The sequence below is a fragment of the Callithrix jacchus genome, chromosome 2 (assembly GCF_049354715.1).
Source record: "Callithrix jacchus isolate 240 chromosome 2, calJac240_pri, whole genome shotgun sequence".
In the NCBI taxonomy this organism is placed as follows: Eukaryota; Metazoa; Chordata; class Mammalia; order Primates; family Cebidae; genus Callithrix; species Callithrix jacchus.
Window position 1 is genome coordinate 138,089,754 of NC_133503.1, and position 14,938 is coordinate 138,104,691.

Below are 14,938 nucleotides of genomic sequence, written 5' to 3' on the forward strand. Positions count from 1 at the left end.
TTTTGCAGTTTAATAAAGCTGCCACTTTAAATTAAAAATAGTAAACCTTGAAAAAAAAATATTCAAAAGCTGATAGCTTTAGAAATTCAATATAAAATAAACTGAAGATAGTTAAATTAAAAAATTAATGTGAAGTATCATCCTTGGTGGCAAAATGATAAAATATCCAGTTTATTTTATATTTAATACATGTAAATACATATTATTTATCTGGAATAATTCAGTATCATACTCATGAATTTTGAACAGAGTGAGAAAATATTTTTTAAGAGGTATAAATAAACATAAAATTTTCATAAATAGTTCAACATAAAGTACGAAAACTTACCTGGCCTATCTGCAAATGAATTTCCTTTATAGCATTTGACAAGGATCCTATAATTTCCTTTATGTGAATGAGATGAGTTTCTTCAATATCTTGAAATTTCTGGATAACATATAAGAAGTTACATATTTATAATATGTACGGGTATACACACATACATATATACATACGGATATACACACACACACACACACACACACACACACACACAGACACAGATGCCTATAATCCCAGCAACTTGGGAGGCTGAGGCAGAAGAACTGCTTCAACCTGGCAGGCAGAGGTTGCAGTGAGCTGAGATCAAGCCACTGCGCTGCAGCCTGAGCAACAGAGCTGGTCTGTCTCCCACGCAAAAAAAGAAAGCATCTCATTATAATCAAATTTTCCAAGTTACCATTGTTACACAATGTTTAACAATGCCTCAAGACAAACAGGTCTAGTAGGCAAACGGAAATACGGTACTACAAAAAGTTAACTTTATGTTATGCCACTTCTTAGGCAAATACAAATGTTTTTAGGATTTGAACATATTACACATTAAAATCTATAATCATGATCAGAAAATTAGGAGACCCAGGGAACAGTGTTACAAAAAAACCAGAGTTTCAAAAATGGAAAAACAATTAATTGGCAGAGCAAAAACTACAGTTTACTTTTAAAGACTTCTAGCCCATAGATTTTTTAAATGTCTTTCTAATCCTTGAAATAATAATATACAATCTCCAAAAGAGATGTCTGTGATCAAAGAAATCTGGAAAAGCCTATATATTCTATTTCAACAGTTCTCAACCGAATGTGAGGATGCATCAGATCCCCCGGAGAAACTTTTCAAACTTCAAACACATCAGTCCTCTAGTACTGCCCGTGGAATGGGGGTTGAAAGAGGCAAGAATGTTGCTTGGAAAAAAATTTTCAAGTTATACTGATATCCCCAGAGAGAAAACCATTGTTTGCCCTGCCTTCACAATAAACATATCAAAAGGCCGGGCATGGTGGCTCACGCTCGTAATTCAGGCACTTTGGAGGCCAAGGCGGGCGGATCACCTGATGTCGGAAGTTCAAGACCAGCCTGACCAACATGGGGAAACCCAGTCTCTACTAAAAATACAAAAATTAGCCAGGCATAGTGGCATGTGTCTGTGATCCTAGCTACTCGGGAGACTCAGGCAGAGAACTGCTTGAACCTGGGAGGTGGAGGCTGCAATAAGCCGAAACTGCACCACTGCACTCCAGCTTGGGCAACAGACTGAGACTCTGTCTTGGAAGGAAAAAAAAAAAAAAAAAAAAGAAGCTCTGAGAAATACTGAAATAACGACACGTTTCACTTTGCTTAACCCAGAACTTTATAAATTTCTTTGACCTCACAACACTTTTGTTTTTCTTCTTCCCTGAACATCTATTAATATCTCACAGAACAGTAACTGTCCTCAAAACAGGCTTTGGGAAATGCTGAGCTACCCATTTTCAAACAAAATACAATAGACATTTCTACTGCACAAACCTGGTTATCCATTTTTTGCTAAATTAAATCAGTTCTAAGGAATGAGGCTAAAAGCCTTATTATTGTTCTCTGCTTAGTTTATCAAATTAAATTCCCTGACCCCATATTTAATGCCCAAATTTCTTCTGCACTAAGCTACAGAAATCATCAAAACAAATGATACCTAATGTGTAAATGGTAAGAACTTCTAAAAAGAAAATCCAGAATACTGAAATTACAGTTTTGGCAGTAATGCAACAGCCCAAAAACTTAAATCAATTTGATTTATGAGGAATGGCAGAATTGAAATGCTTATCATTGATTAATTTTGACCAAGTCAATGAATATACAGTACGTGTATTCCAAGATCCTGAATTACTCTCAAGAACTGAGGAACATTTAGTAAAAGGATGGCCCTTAGCTTAAATTTCATCAATTTAATGAACGAGATATTTTCTCATAGACAGGGAGCCATTAATTTCATTTGAATGGCCCTTAACTCCGAGGAAACTGTTTTCATTCCCTTTTGACAAAGCTACACTCAGCCAGACAGATCCTTATTTATTTAGAAACATCTTAAAACACGAATCCACAGAGAAATTCGAGGCATGATTCAGATACAGTTTTGAAATTGTGGGAGTTCTGGCAATAGGGGCACACTGCTAACTATCACAATTCCTCAAACTTAGTTAATTACTAAACTCAGAGTAATTCAGCAATGAGAAATGGATACAGTCTCACGTGCTTGAGTATACCTAAGAGAACTTTCTTGAACAAATTAGGCATTTTACCCCTGCAAATTCAAATTCCCTGTGTTCACATGTATTGTTGTATTAGTTTTTTAAAGTATAGTCAGAAGCCACACGACATTTCTGTCAACAACTAATGCCATATACGAGTGGTCCCAAAACAGATATGAAAACTTTCTATTGCCTAGTGACATCATAGCTGCCATAACATAGTGCAGCATATTACTCATGCTTGTGGTGATGCTGTTATAAACAAACCTACTGTGCTGCCTGTCACATAAAAGTACTACATAGCACATAATACACAACACGTAACACTTGATAATAAATGGTGTTACTAGTAAATATATTATTAGAGTGTAATCCTACTTATTAGAAAAAAACAACTGTAAAACAGCCTGCAGCAGGTCACTCAGGAGGTATTCTAGAAGACATTGTTATCATAGGCAATGATGGTTTTTTTGTTTGTTTTCTTTGTTTTTTGTTTTGAGATGGAGTCTCCCTCTGTCACCCAGGCTGGAGTCCAGTGGCGCAATCTGCTTGCTGCAACCACCATCTCCAGGTTCAAGCAATTCTCCTGCCTAAGCCTCCTGCATAGATGGGATTATAGATGCACACTACCACGCCCAACTAATTTTTGTATTTTTGCTAGAGATAAGGTTCTACCATGTTGGCCAGGCTGGTCTTGAACTCCTGACCTCAAGTGATCCACTCACCTCGCCCTCCCAAAGTGCTGGGATTACAGGTATCAGCCACCATGTCCAGCTGAAGATGACAGTTCTATGCATGCTACTACCCCAAAGACCTTCTAGGAGGACAAAATGTGGAGATAAAAGAGTGATCCTGATGATCCCAATCCTATGTAGGCCCATGCCTACTATGTGTGCATTTTAGTTATTAGGAAAAAGGTTTAAAAAGTTAAAAAAAAATTTTTAATGTAAAAATAAAGTTGATTGAGTAAAGATATAAAGAAAATATTGTACAACTGTAATGTGTTTCTTTTAGCGGTCATCACAAAAGAGTAAAAATGTTTAAAAAATTTTTTAAGCTTTTAAAGAAGTTATAGTAAGCTAAGGTTAATTTATTATTGAAGAAAACAATTTTTAATAAAATTAAACAAAATGTACAGTGCTTATAACATCTACAGTAGTGTACAGTAATGTCCTAAGCTTTCACATTCACTCACTACTCACTCATTAAATCAACCAGAGCAATTCCAGTCCTGCCATCTCCATTCACCATAAGTGTTAATTCAGGTGTAGCATTTTTAATCTTTTATACTGTATTTTTACTATATCTTTTCTACTTTTAAACACATAAATACCATTTTGTTATAACTGCCTATAGTATTCAATACAGTAACATGCTATACAGGTTTGCAGCTTAGGAGCAACAGACTATACCATATAACCAGGTCTGTAGTAGTCATAACATCTAAGTTTGTGTAAGTAAGTACACAATCTTTGAAGCAATCTCACTCTGTCATCCAGGCTAGAGTGCAGTGGCATAATGTCAGCTCACCACAACCTCTGCTTCCCATTTCAAGCAATTCTGGTGTCTCAGCCTCCCAAGGAGCTGGGATTATAGGTGTGTACCACCATGCCTGGCTAATTTTTGCATTTTTAATAGAGACAGGGTTTCAACATATTAGCGATTCTAGTGTGACTTTGCCCACGTCAGCCTCCAAAAGTGCTGGGATTACAGGCATGAGCCACCATGCCTGGCCATTGGTAAGTACATTCTATGATGTTCACACAACGACAAAACTGCCTAACTACATTTCTCAAAGTGTATCCCCATTGTTGACACATGGCTACACTATCCTGTCATCCACTAAAGATATATAAAAGTACTCTAATCCTAATAATCTTTAATCTGAGGGTACCGCTTAGCAAATCTCAAAGTTTCCATAAACTAGCCATCTCAATGCTTTAAAGTAAACAAAATCTCCACATTCTGTTTCAAGTGTCTCATTAATTAACAGTGGTAAAAGCATGAGCATAAAAAGTCACAATTTCAACCATTTGAATTCTAAACCCAAATTTTAAAAATTTAAATCACAAATACTCTAATTTCTAACCTCTTTGACTCTAGAGACTCAATTATCTTTTCCCGCTAGTAAATACAGGTCCTGCCACCCAAATTTGATTCTCACTATACTATCAGGTTCTTTCCCACGGAGACTGATCAACCCAGCTGGCCTGAAAAAACAGTTAAGTGGAGAAAAGGATTGTTTTCCCTTCCAAAATGCCCCAAATTAAACTATTCTCTGTGAAGAAACAATGATTAACCTCTTCTGCAGCTTTACGTATATGACGGAGAGAGAAAAACAGAAATCTCTAAGATCTTAAGAAAGAACAAACACACACATTAGCAAGTTATGTCATCATATTTATTTAAAAGTAGCATGGTCTCATATTTGCTCAAATAAATGAATGTTCCCATCTTAAAAAGGGCAGAATGGACTGGCGTGGTCACTCATGCCTGTAATCCCAGCCAGCATTTTGGGAGGCTGAGTTGGGCAGATCACTTGAGCCCAAAAGTTCGAGACCATCCTGGGCAACATGGTGAAACCCTGTCTCTATTAAAAATTAAAAAAAAATAGCCAGACATGATGGTGCACACGAGCAGTCCCTGCTATTCAGAAGGCTGAGGTGGAAGGGTCACCTGAGCCTGGGAGGCAGAGAGGTTGCAGTGAGCTGAGATCATGCCACTGCACTCCAGCCTGGGTGAAGAGTGAGGCCATCTTTAAAAAACAAAAAAAGCACCAAACAAACAAACCCAAAAAAGGCAAAACAAACAATTAAAAGCACCAAACAAACAAACCCAAAAAAGGCAAAACAAACATTTTGAAAAAAAAAAATGTAACAAGGAAGCAGAACATGAAAAGGAAATGGAAAGATGTGCTGAACATTCTTTTTTATAAAGTAACATCAACAAACAAAAAACTCTTACCCAGAACCTAAAGTACAATTAAAAACAATAAAAAACAACTCTGATCAGCCAGGCACAGTAGTTCATGAATGTAATCCCAGCACTTTGGGAGGCTAAGGCAGGAAGATCATGAGGTCAAGAGATTAAGACCATCATGGACAACACGGTGAAACCCCTTCTCTACTAAAAATACAAAAAAATTACCCAAGCATGGTGGTACATGCCTATAGTTCCAGCTACTCAGGAGGCTGAGGCAGGAGAATTGCTTGAAACCAGAAAAAGGAAGTTGCAGTGAGGTACAATCGTACCACTGTACTCCAGCCTGGCGACAGAGCGAGACTCTGTCTCAAAACAAACAACAAAAAAAAAAACCTCTGACTACAGCAAATTCTATTTGTTACAATTTAGAAAATTAACAAAACGGTAAACACTTAGCTGATAGAGACTAATCATTTAATGTGAAATTAACAAATCAACAATAATTGCCTTACAAATGTGTGCTCCCCATGATTTAAGACAAAACAGCACTTGCTGAAGTCTGCAATGACCTCAGTTGCTACAGAAATTGAAACTTTCTATCTCACTAACTTGAAGTCTTATTTAAGACAACTACCTAAACTCTTTCTTCTTAAAGCTTCTTTTCCCAGCTACCATGACATTATACTTCCAGTTTTCTTCTTTCTACTTTGGCTTTCTCTAAGAAAATCTCAATAATGAGTCTCTCAGAGCTTGGTCCTGAGGCCCTTTCTTCCCTACCCCTCAACTCTAACTAAAAGTGATGTCATCATGGCTTTGTATGCTGACGACACCTTATTTTATATGGTCTCATAATCCTAATCCAAAACTTTTGGAACCAGGAGTGTTTTGGAATTCCTTTTATTCCCTTATTTTTTAAAAAACAATATACAGTATTGTTTAGAATCCTTCTCACCTGACTGCTACGTTACCTTCCAAACTGGAGTCTTGATTCTCCTTTAGCCATACTCTAATCAAATCTTCACAAAACTACCAGAATTATTCTTTAATATGCATGAGATCATGTCACGTCCCTGCCTAAAACCCTTAGATGGCTTCTAGCTGCTCTTAGAAGAAAACCTGAATTCTTTTGCAATTAAAAGTAATGGCAAAAACTGCAATTACTTTTGCACCAACCTAATACAACCTGGTCCTTGAATAGCTCTCCAACCAAATTTCTCACTACCATTTTCCCTTGGTCAGGTTTAGTAAGCATTTTTTATGTTCCAGAATGTAACAGCTCTTTTATACCTCTGACCCTTCATGCTCATGATCCCCAAAACCTATACCACTCTTGCCCCATTAATTTCTTGCTGATTCTGCAAGTCCTGGTTTTAAATGTCACTTCTCTTAAAAGGCCTTTCCTAACTCCCGAAGCCAGATTAAGTCATTCCAATTATTCTATCTCATGAAAGCCTATTGTTTTCCTTTGCAATAATTTATAATTTATAACTTTATATTTAAGCATGTATTTAATGTCTGCCTCCCTCCTCTATTCTGTAAATGTCATCTCAAGCACAGAGACATTTGTCATATTTACAGATGTACCGTATACACAGCATCTAGCAGAGTCTATGCCACTGTAGGTAAAGATGGATATGCACAGACATGCACACAAGTATGCAATACTTTGCTTTCTAAGATAGGAGTTGTTCACTACTTCAAATGGCAAGACATAATGAAGACCTAGAGTCCAAAAATTTAGATTTACAAAGTTTTTCATATTTACTGAGTGCCTACCATGAGCTGGGAACTTTTAAATGCTGGGAATTTTAAATGCTGGGGATATAGCAGTAAACAAAACAAATCGATCCCTGCTCTCATAAACTTACATTTTAGTGGGGAAAAACAGACAAAGAACATAGGTAAAAGAGCTTCACCATGTTCCTGGCCCCTCAGACGTAACTATGAACATTCCAAAAAGGGGTTCATCCATCAGCCTCAGGACTACAGTGAAGACGATGTAAAATAGCTGCAGCCAACCCATAATGAACATGCAGCAAGAGAAAGAAATAAACCCTTGATATTGTAATCCACTGAGATTTCTGGGGCCTTGTGTCATCTCAGCATACTTACTCTGACCTAACTCATACAGGAATAAAATTCTTGGTATGTAACATCGCAATAGGTGCTAAGCCGAAAAATAAAACAAGGAAGAGGACAAGAAGCAGGGGTGGTAGAGAGTAGAAGTGTTAGGCATGATTCCTAAAAGGCAGCCACCTTAAATGAGGCCTTTAATTAAGGTTCTGAGAACACTACATCAAATATAATTTATCCCAAGCTAATGGAAGGCAGACATTTTTGTCTGTCTTCCCTCACTAAAATGTAAGAGACCAGGGGTTTTTTGGGTTGTTTTATTGACTGCCGTAACCTCAGTACTAAGTCACTTCCAGTTTTCTTATTAATGCTTAAGTACTGTCTTCATCATGTACCAATCCCCTCATTTTCCCCAATTCTCTTTTAACAGGCTCTTCTAATCTGACATTATAATTATTGCATCTTGGTTCTCAATCTCCAAAACAAGACATGTATTTTTAAAATAGCATCATGAAAATATTGAGATTGTGCATTTTAAAATTTCTAACACTAAAAAATCATATCAAAGAAAAATTATACTTAATCAGTATACACAAATATAAATGCCGTTTTCAATTTGAAGCCTTAAAATACCAACCTGAGCTGTTTCTGTCATTTTCTGTTCAAAATCAGCTTTTGCTAATGCATATTTTTCCACATAGAGTTTATAGGTATCTGTAGCTTTCTTAGATTTAACAGCTGCCTGTAATAAAACAAAAACATTTTAAACTGTGCATTGACCTTTTTTCTTTCCTAATATAAGTTAATATGAATAGTAAATTAAAATACATTTTTAAGAGTTCAATATGACATATAACTAACTTTAATACGTGCTGTGAGGCCCTCTTTAGCCTTTTTGTTATTGCTACAGTCAGCCAAGAAATCAGGACTTAAACACTGATTCTCTCTTTTGTTTGATGGAATGTGTTTTGAAAAGTTAATATACTCTCATTTTAAATCCCAGACTAAGACTGTGTAATTACATTATAATGCTACAGTGTTACTAAGATATGTTAACATACTGTTGGAAATAAATTTCCAGACAATGTGCAAAAATGTGACAATACCATCAGAACAGTGTTTGACACTCCTTTTCACACCTGTGAAAAATATACATATGCTCTTCCTCACAGCATACATATATTTTATTCAATGTCTGATTAGACTATAAACCTATCTCAAAAGCTGTGAAGCCTGGTTCCCTTGATGTTTCTCAGCTCCCATTATGCTCCAGCAAATACAGAAACTTTTTTTTAATCTTTGACTATTTTTTCAAGACTTCTATTTAAAAAACAAAACAAAACTGTTACCGCAATATTATAGTACTGGTTTTATAAAAGTTACTTAATTAATAAAAAAAATTAACCAGTACTGTACAATCTATACATAAACAGAAACTGGAAGAAAGTAACACAGCCACACAAGTCAAGATAAATTATAAGAAGATAGGCATTTGGTATGTGTAGTTTGTAGGCTGAAGCAGAAACACGGCTATCAAGAAGCTTGACTATTCTCAAAGGACTGATCAGCTTGGATACAGGAAGATGGAGGGATGTGGCTGGATGAAAGAAGTTTAAAGGAGATCAAAGAAAGACAAGTTGTAGGATTTCAAGATATAAAAATCCCCATTTTCTTAATGAGGTAACAGATGGGTCTGGTATGAGTGAGGAACAGTAAGATAGAGTTGGGAGCTTAAGGAGAACAAAAAGTTTCAAACCATAATTGTGGAGAATGCAACAGGTCACGACTAGATGAGTACAAGTATTGCTAAGTGCCACTGAAGGGCAAGGAAAGCTGCAAAATACTGAATTTGTTTAAAGTCAGTCAGTACCAATATGTAATTATCTTCAGTACCAATATGTAATTATCTTCAGCCATGATCAGGAATCTAAGAACAAAAACTACAAACAGAAAACTGGGTTTACCCTGGGGTTTGGGTTTGGCAAGAGGTACATATAGTCATACTCCCTAAACAAGCAACTTTGTACTCTCTCTAAAATGTAACTGTTTATACTATATTAAGTATATATGTTATGTACTTCCCTGCCTTCTTAAAGAATATAGCATGCCACTTTACCATGCAACGTAAACAAAACTGATTTTGGGGCCAGAAGAAATTCGATTCTAATTCTGGCTCTACCATTTACACTAGTGCCCCTTTATCCATGTGGAATACATTCCAAGATCCCAGTGGATATCTGAAGCCGTGGATGGTACAGACTCTATATTCTGTATCTTTTTTTCCTATGCATACATAACTATGATAAAATTCCATTTATAAATTAGGCACAGTAAGAGATTAACAACTCATAATAAAATAGAACAATTAAAACAATATACTGTAATAACATTATATGTGAATATAACCACTCGCTCTCTAAATATCCTACTGTACCGGACAGGGGGTAATGAAACCAAGGAAAGTAAAATCTCAGCACTGTACTACCCATCTTACCTTGTCTTAGAAATTTATACAGTTCTCTCATTCCTAAAATGAAAACAATATCACTTTTTCTTTAAAGCTGTGGTAGTGATGAAATGTAGTTATATAAAATGCTTGGAACAGGTTCTGGCATAGAGTTAAATTTAAAAATAAACAGTGCCTGCTCTTATTATAGTTTCTAACAAGAAAACACATCGTCATATTTTGCTGTTATATAAAGATATATCTGAGTTACTGAGTTATACTGAGCTGTCTATCACTATAGAAAGTGACTAAAATCTGTAACAATTTTCTAGTTTGCTCCTATAAATTTTTTTACTCTTTTCCCAGTTCCACACAGTTTACATTATTTTATACCAGTTACTATACTGGAATCCTCTAACATCCTGCCCCTGTTCAAATACATAACAGTTAAATGACATGGACAAAGTTTACCGTGTACCTTCCCAAGAAACCCGGATAACCAAGTTTGTTAGAATTTATTTTAAAAACAATTATAATGGCATGTTTAATCCGGATTTCCTTTTGGATTTTTTTTTAATGCAAAGAAATTTTAGTTTGCTCTTCCAATACTTGCATTTTCAGTGTGTAGAATGGCAAACAACAACCTAGAGTCTTCAGAGTGACTTTTTTTTTTTTTTTTTTTTGAGATGGAGTGTGACTTTATGGCCCAGGCTGGAGTGCAATGGCACAATCTTGGCTCACTGCAACCTCAGCCTCCTGGATTCAAGTGCTTCTCCTGCCTCAGTCTCCCGAGTAGTTGTAATTACAGGTGCATACCACTACGCCTGGCTAATTTTTATTGTTTTAGTAGAGACAGGGTCTCATTCACCATGTTGGCCAAGCTGGTCTCAAACTCTTGACCTCAAATGATCCAGCTGCCTAACCCTCCCAAGTGCTGGGATTACAGGTGTGAGCCACTGAGCCTGGCCTTCAGAGTGATTTTTAATGACACAACGTATCAAAATGACATAACCCTACTGGAAGCCCCTTCTTTGCTTGTTCCTAATACCTCATCCTGATACCTACTTTCCTTTTCTCTGCTGCTCATTAAATTATTGCTTAATAATGTATTAACCAGCTACTGATAAAAACAATTTCTGATCATGCCTAATAAAGATATTTACAAGTTGAAAGGAGACCCATAAAAATAGAAAATTCAAAAAATACCTAATTATAAAAATCCACATGGGGCCTCTTATGTACAAAAAACCAGACAGGGTATTTGTCTATTACCACCTTGAGGATGAAGTCAGGAGGCGTTCCAGGCAAGACTGTGGGCCTCAGGACCCCATCACAGTGGGAGTGAATAAGTGTCTCATCCAGATCCAGCACCAGGATCTTCCTCTTCACCTAGCCGATTCTGGGACACAGGAGGTAAGGGGACGGTATCATATCTAACAGTTTGGTACTGAATTACCATGCGGATCTGCCTCCGCAAAAGGTAAATGAAGAACCTCCAGAGATTGGTGGAGAAGGCCATGAACATGCGCGACCCCAGCAGACATTGCAACTGCATCATCCTGATGATCCCAGCACCGCCCTGCCACCCACTCTCTACCCCCAGCAGCCAAGCGCCACCAGCTCCCCACCAGCTCCCTCTCGCTGGGCTGGGGAACAGGGGCTCTGAGTGGCAGGAGAAGCTGCAAAGAGGAGCATGCAATGGGCAGCTCAGAAAGCCACCCCAGGCAAGGGGAAAGCCCAGCAGAATGGGGAGCTGGGGAACATGCGTGGGTAGCCGTAGGGGCCCACATGGGCTGGGAGTGGCACTGATAGCATTTGGGAGGTTGAGGGCAGAGGCAGGTTGGGCTAGGATGGGGTCCTCCAAGACCAGGAGGGAAGAGAAGATAGTTGGGGGAGGGGGCAGAAGGAGAGGGGGCTAGGGAAAAGGCAGGGAGGGAGAAAGGAGGGGGAGGGGAAAGGGGAAAGCAGAGTCAGTAGCATTTTTAAGGTTATGTGAAATGCATCAAATTCTACATACCCTTTTGAAACGTCTTGCTCAATATTATGCTTTTTAGGTTTATTCATGTTAATACATGTCATTCTTTTTTAACATTTATATAATGTAATTAAGACTCCACAAATCCATCACCTAGTTTCAAGACTCAATCTATTCTTGCCCCTCTTCTTTGCTATTTATTTAAATTGCTGTAGAGTCCCATTATATGAAATATATAACAGGTTTTTCCAATGTGACAATTGATCTATGATTAGAGGCGCTGCTATGGTTTGTTTGTCCCCTATGAAACTGACATTGAAACTTAATCCCCAAAGTGGCAGTATTGAGAGGTGGGGCCCTTTAATAGATGATTCGGTCATGAGGGCTCTGCCCTCATAGATTAATTAATGGATTACTGAGTTCATCAATCAATGGGTTATCACGGGAATAGCACGGATAGCTTTATAAGGAGTGGAAGAGAGACCTAAACAGGCTCAGTCCCCTCACCATATGTGGTCGCACCTTCTCAGAATTCTGCAGACTCCCCACATGCAAGAAGACCTTCACTAGATGTGGCCCCTGAACTTGGAACATCTCATCCTCTATAACTGTAAAAAATAAATTCCTTTCCTTATAAATTACCCAGTTTCAGGCCAGGCGCAGTGGCTCACACTTGTAATTCTAGCACTTTGGGAGGCCAAGGTGGGCAAATCGCTTAAGGTCAGGAGTTCATGACCATCCTGGCCAACATGCTGAAACCCCATCTCTACTAAAAATACAAAAATGAGGCAGGTGTAGCGCACGACTGTAATCCCAGCTACTTGGGAGGCTGAGTCACCAGAATTGCTTGAACTCAGGAGACAAAGGTTGCAGTGAACTGAGATCCTGCTATTGCACCCTAGCCTGGGTGACAGAGTGAGACTCTGTCTCAAAAAATAAACAAGCCATTACCCACTTGCAGGTATTCTGTCATAAGTAACAAAAAAACAAACCACCACAGGAGTCTAATACAGTGATATGTATTATAATTATTTCTTTCAAATTATTTTCAGTTTACTGACAAAGTATTTCTTTTTTTAACTTTTATTTTAGGTTCAGGGGAACATGCATGTGCAGGTTTGTTCTACAGGTAAACTGTGTACCACGGAGGTGTGGTGCACAACTTATTCATCATCCAGCTAGTAAGCACAGTAACTGACAGCTGTTTTTTCTGATCTTCTCCCTCTTCCCAGCCTCTTCCCTCCAGTAGGTCCCAGTGTCTATTGCTCTTCCCTTTGTGTTCATGTGTTCTCAATGTTTAACTCTCATTTATAAATGAGAACATGCAGTATTTGGTTTTCTGTTCCTGCTAAGAATAATGGGATCCAGCTCCATCCATGTACCCACAAAACACATAATCTCATTATTTTTTATGGCTGCACAGTATTCCACAGTGAATAGATACCACATTATCCTTATCCAATCTGTCACTGATGGGCATTTAGGTACTGCGAATAGTGCTGTAATTAATATTCACAGGCATGTGTCTTTATGGTACAATGATTTATATTCCTTTGGGGAGATATTCAGTAATGGGATTGCTGGGGTGGTAGTTCTGTTTTTAGCTCTTTGAAGAATTGCCACACGCTGCTTTCCACAATGATTGAATTAATTTACACTCCCACAAACAGTGTATAAGCACTCCCTTTTCTCCACAACCTTGCCAGCATCTGTTATTTGACCTTTTAATAATAGTCATTCTGACTACTGTGAGATGGTGTATCATTGCGGTTTTGATTTGCATTTCTCTGATTATCAGTGATATTGAGCTTTTCTTCTTCTTGGCTGCATGTATGTCTTCTTTTGAGACGTGTCTGTTCATGTCCTTTGTCCACTTTTTAATGAGGTTTTTTCTTGTAAATTTAAGTTCCTAATAGATGCTGGATATTAGACCTTTGCAGATGCATAGTTTGCAAACATTTTCTCCCATTCTACAGGTTATCTGTTCCTGATAGTTTCTTTTGCTGTGCAGAAACCCTTAAGTTTAATTAGATTCCATTTGTCAATTTCTGTTTTTGTTGCAATTGCTTTTGGTGTCTGTCATGAAATCTATGCCCATTCCCGTGTCCAGAATGGTAATGCCTACCTAGGTTGTCTTCCAGAGTTTTTATAGTGCTGGGTTTTACATTTAAGTCTTTAATCCATCTTGAGATGATTTTTATATTTGAGGTAAGAAAGGGATCCGGTTTCAATTATTTGCATATGGCTAGCCAGTTATCCCAGAACCATTTAATGAATAGGGAATCCTTTCCCCATTGCTTGTTTTTGTCAGTTGACAGTGCATTTCTTTAAAGCGCTCCATTATTATCTTCAGATTTTCTTCCAAGCACTTGATCTTAACAAATGGTATCAGTAAAAGATTTTCAGAAAATAATCAAAGCCATTACTTCCTCAAATGGTCTTTAAATGGTCTGTTAACTCAAATATCAAAGCACTGTAGCTGTCCAATCATGCAACGAAGTTTGCACAGGCAATTAAACTACACCATAAATGCTACCTTACCAAAAATGACTATACCATACCATCAACTGAAAATGCATTCTAATTTCATATGAGGAAAAAAAAATGCCTCCTAGCTTTTAATATTCTTTTTCTCTAGTGTCTAGGTCTGAATTTATTTAACCTGCTTAATACCTACAATGTACTTTCAATATGAGGGCTCTTAAATTTCTTCAATCTGAAACATTTTGAGTTGTTAACTATTCAAGTATTACTTGTCCCTCCATCTCCTCCATTTTTTTCCTTCTGAAGATTCTCCTATTATGTTCTGGGTAAGGTCTCTCCATATTACCTTCCAAACTCACTCTTTGACTATATCAAGTCTAAAGTTTCTTTTCTCTATGGCTTTTAAAAATTTTCAATAACCATATTTTTCATTTCCAAGCTTTTCAATTAGCTGTTTTTTCTTATCTAAATCTTGTTTATGTTTCTTCAATTT

General features: G+C 37.4%; 1 protein-coding gene across 6 annotated transcripts in view; it reads right to left on the reverse strand.

Annotated features, from left to right (window-relative positions):
• Positions 1–14,938, reverse strand: part of FCHO2 (FCH and mu domain containing endocytic adaptor 2) — a 133,931-nt gene that overhangs the window by 79,689 nt on the left and 39,304 nt on the right. For all 6 annotated transcript variants that reach the window (XM_078365357.1, XM_054252198.2, XM_054252196.2 and 3 more), the window contains 2 exons: positions 8,178–8,282; positions 329–427 (listed from right to left, as the gene is read on the reverse strand). In XM_078365357.1, the coding sequence (XP_078221483.1) occupies positions 329–427; positions 8,178–8,282 (204 nt within the window). The remainder of the gene's footprint in view (positions 1–328; positions 428–8,177; positions 8,283–14,938) is intronic.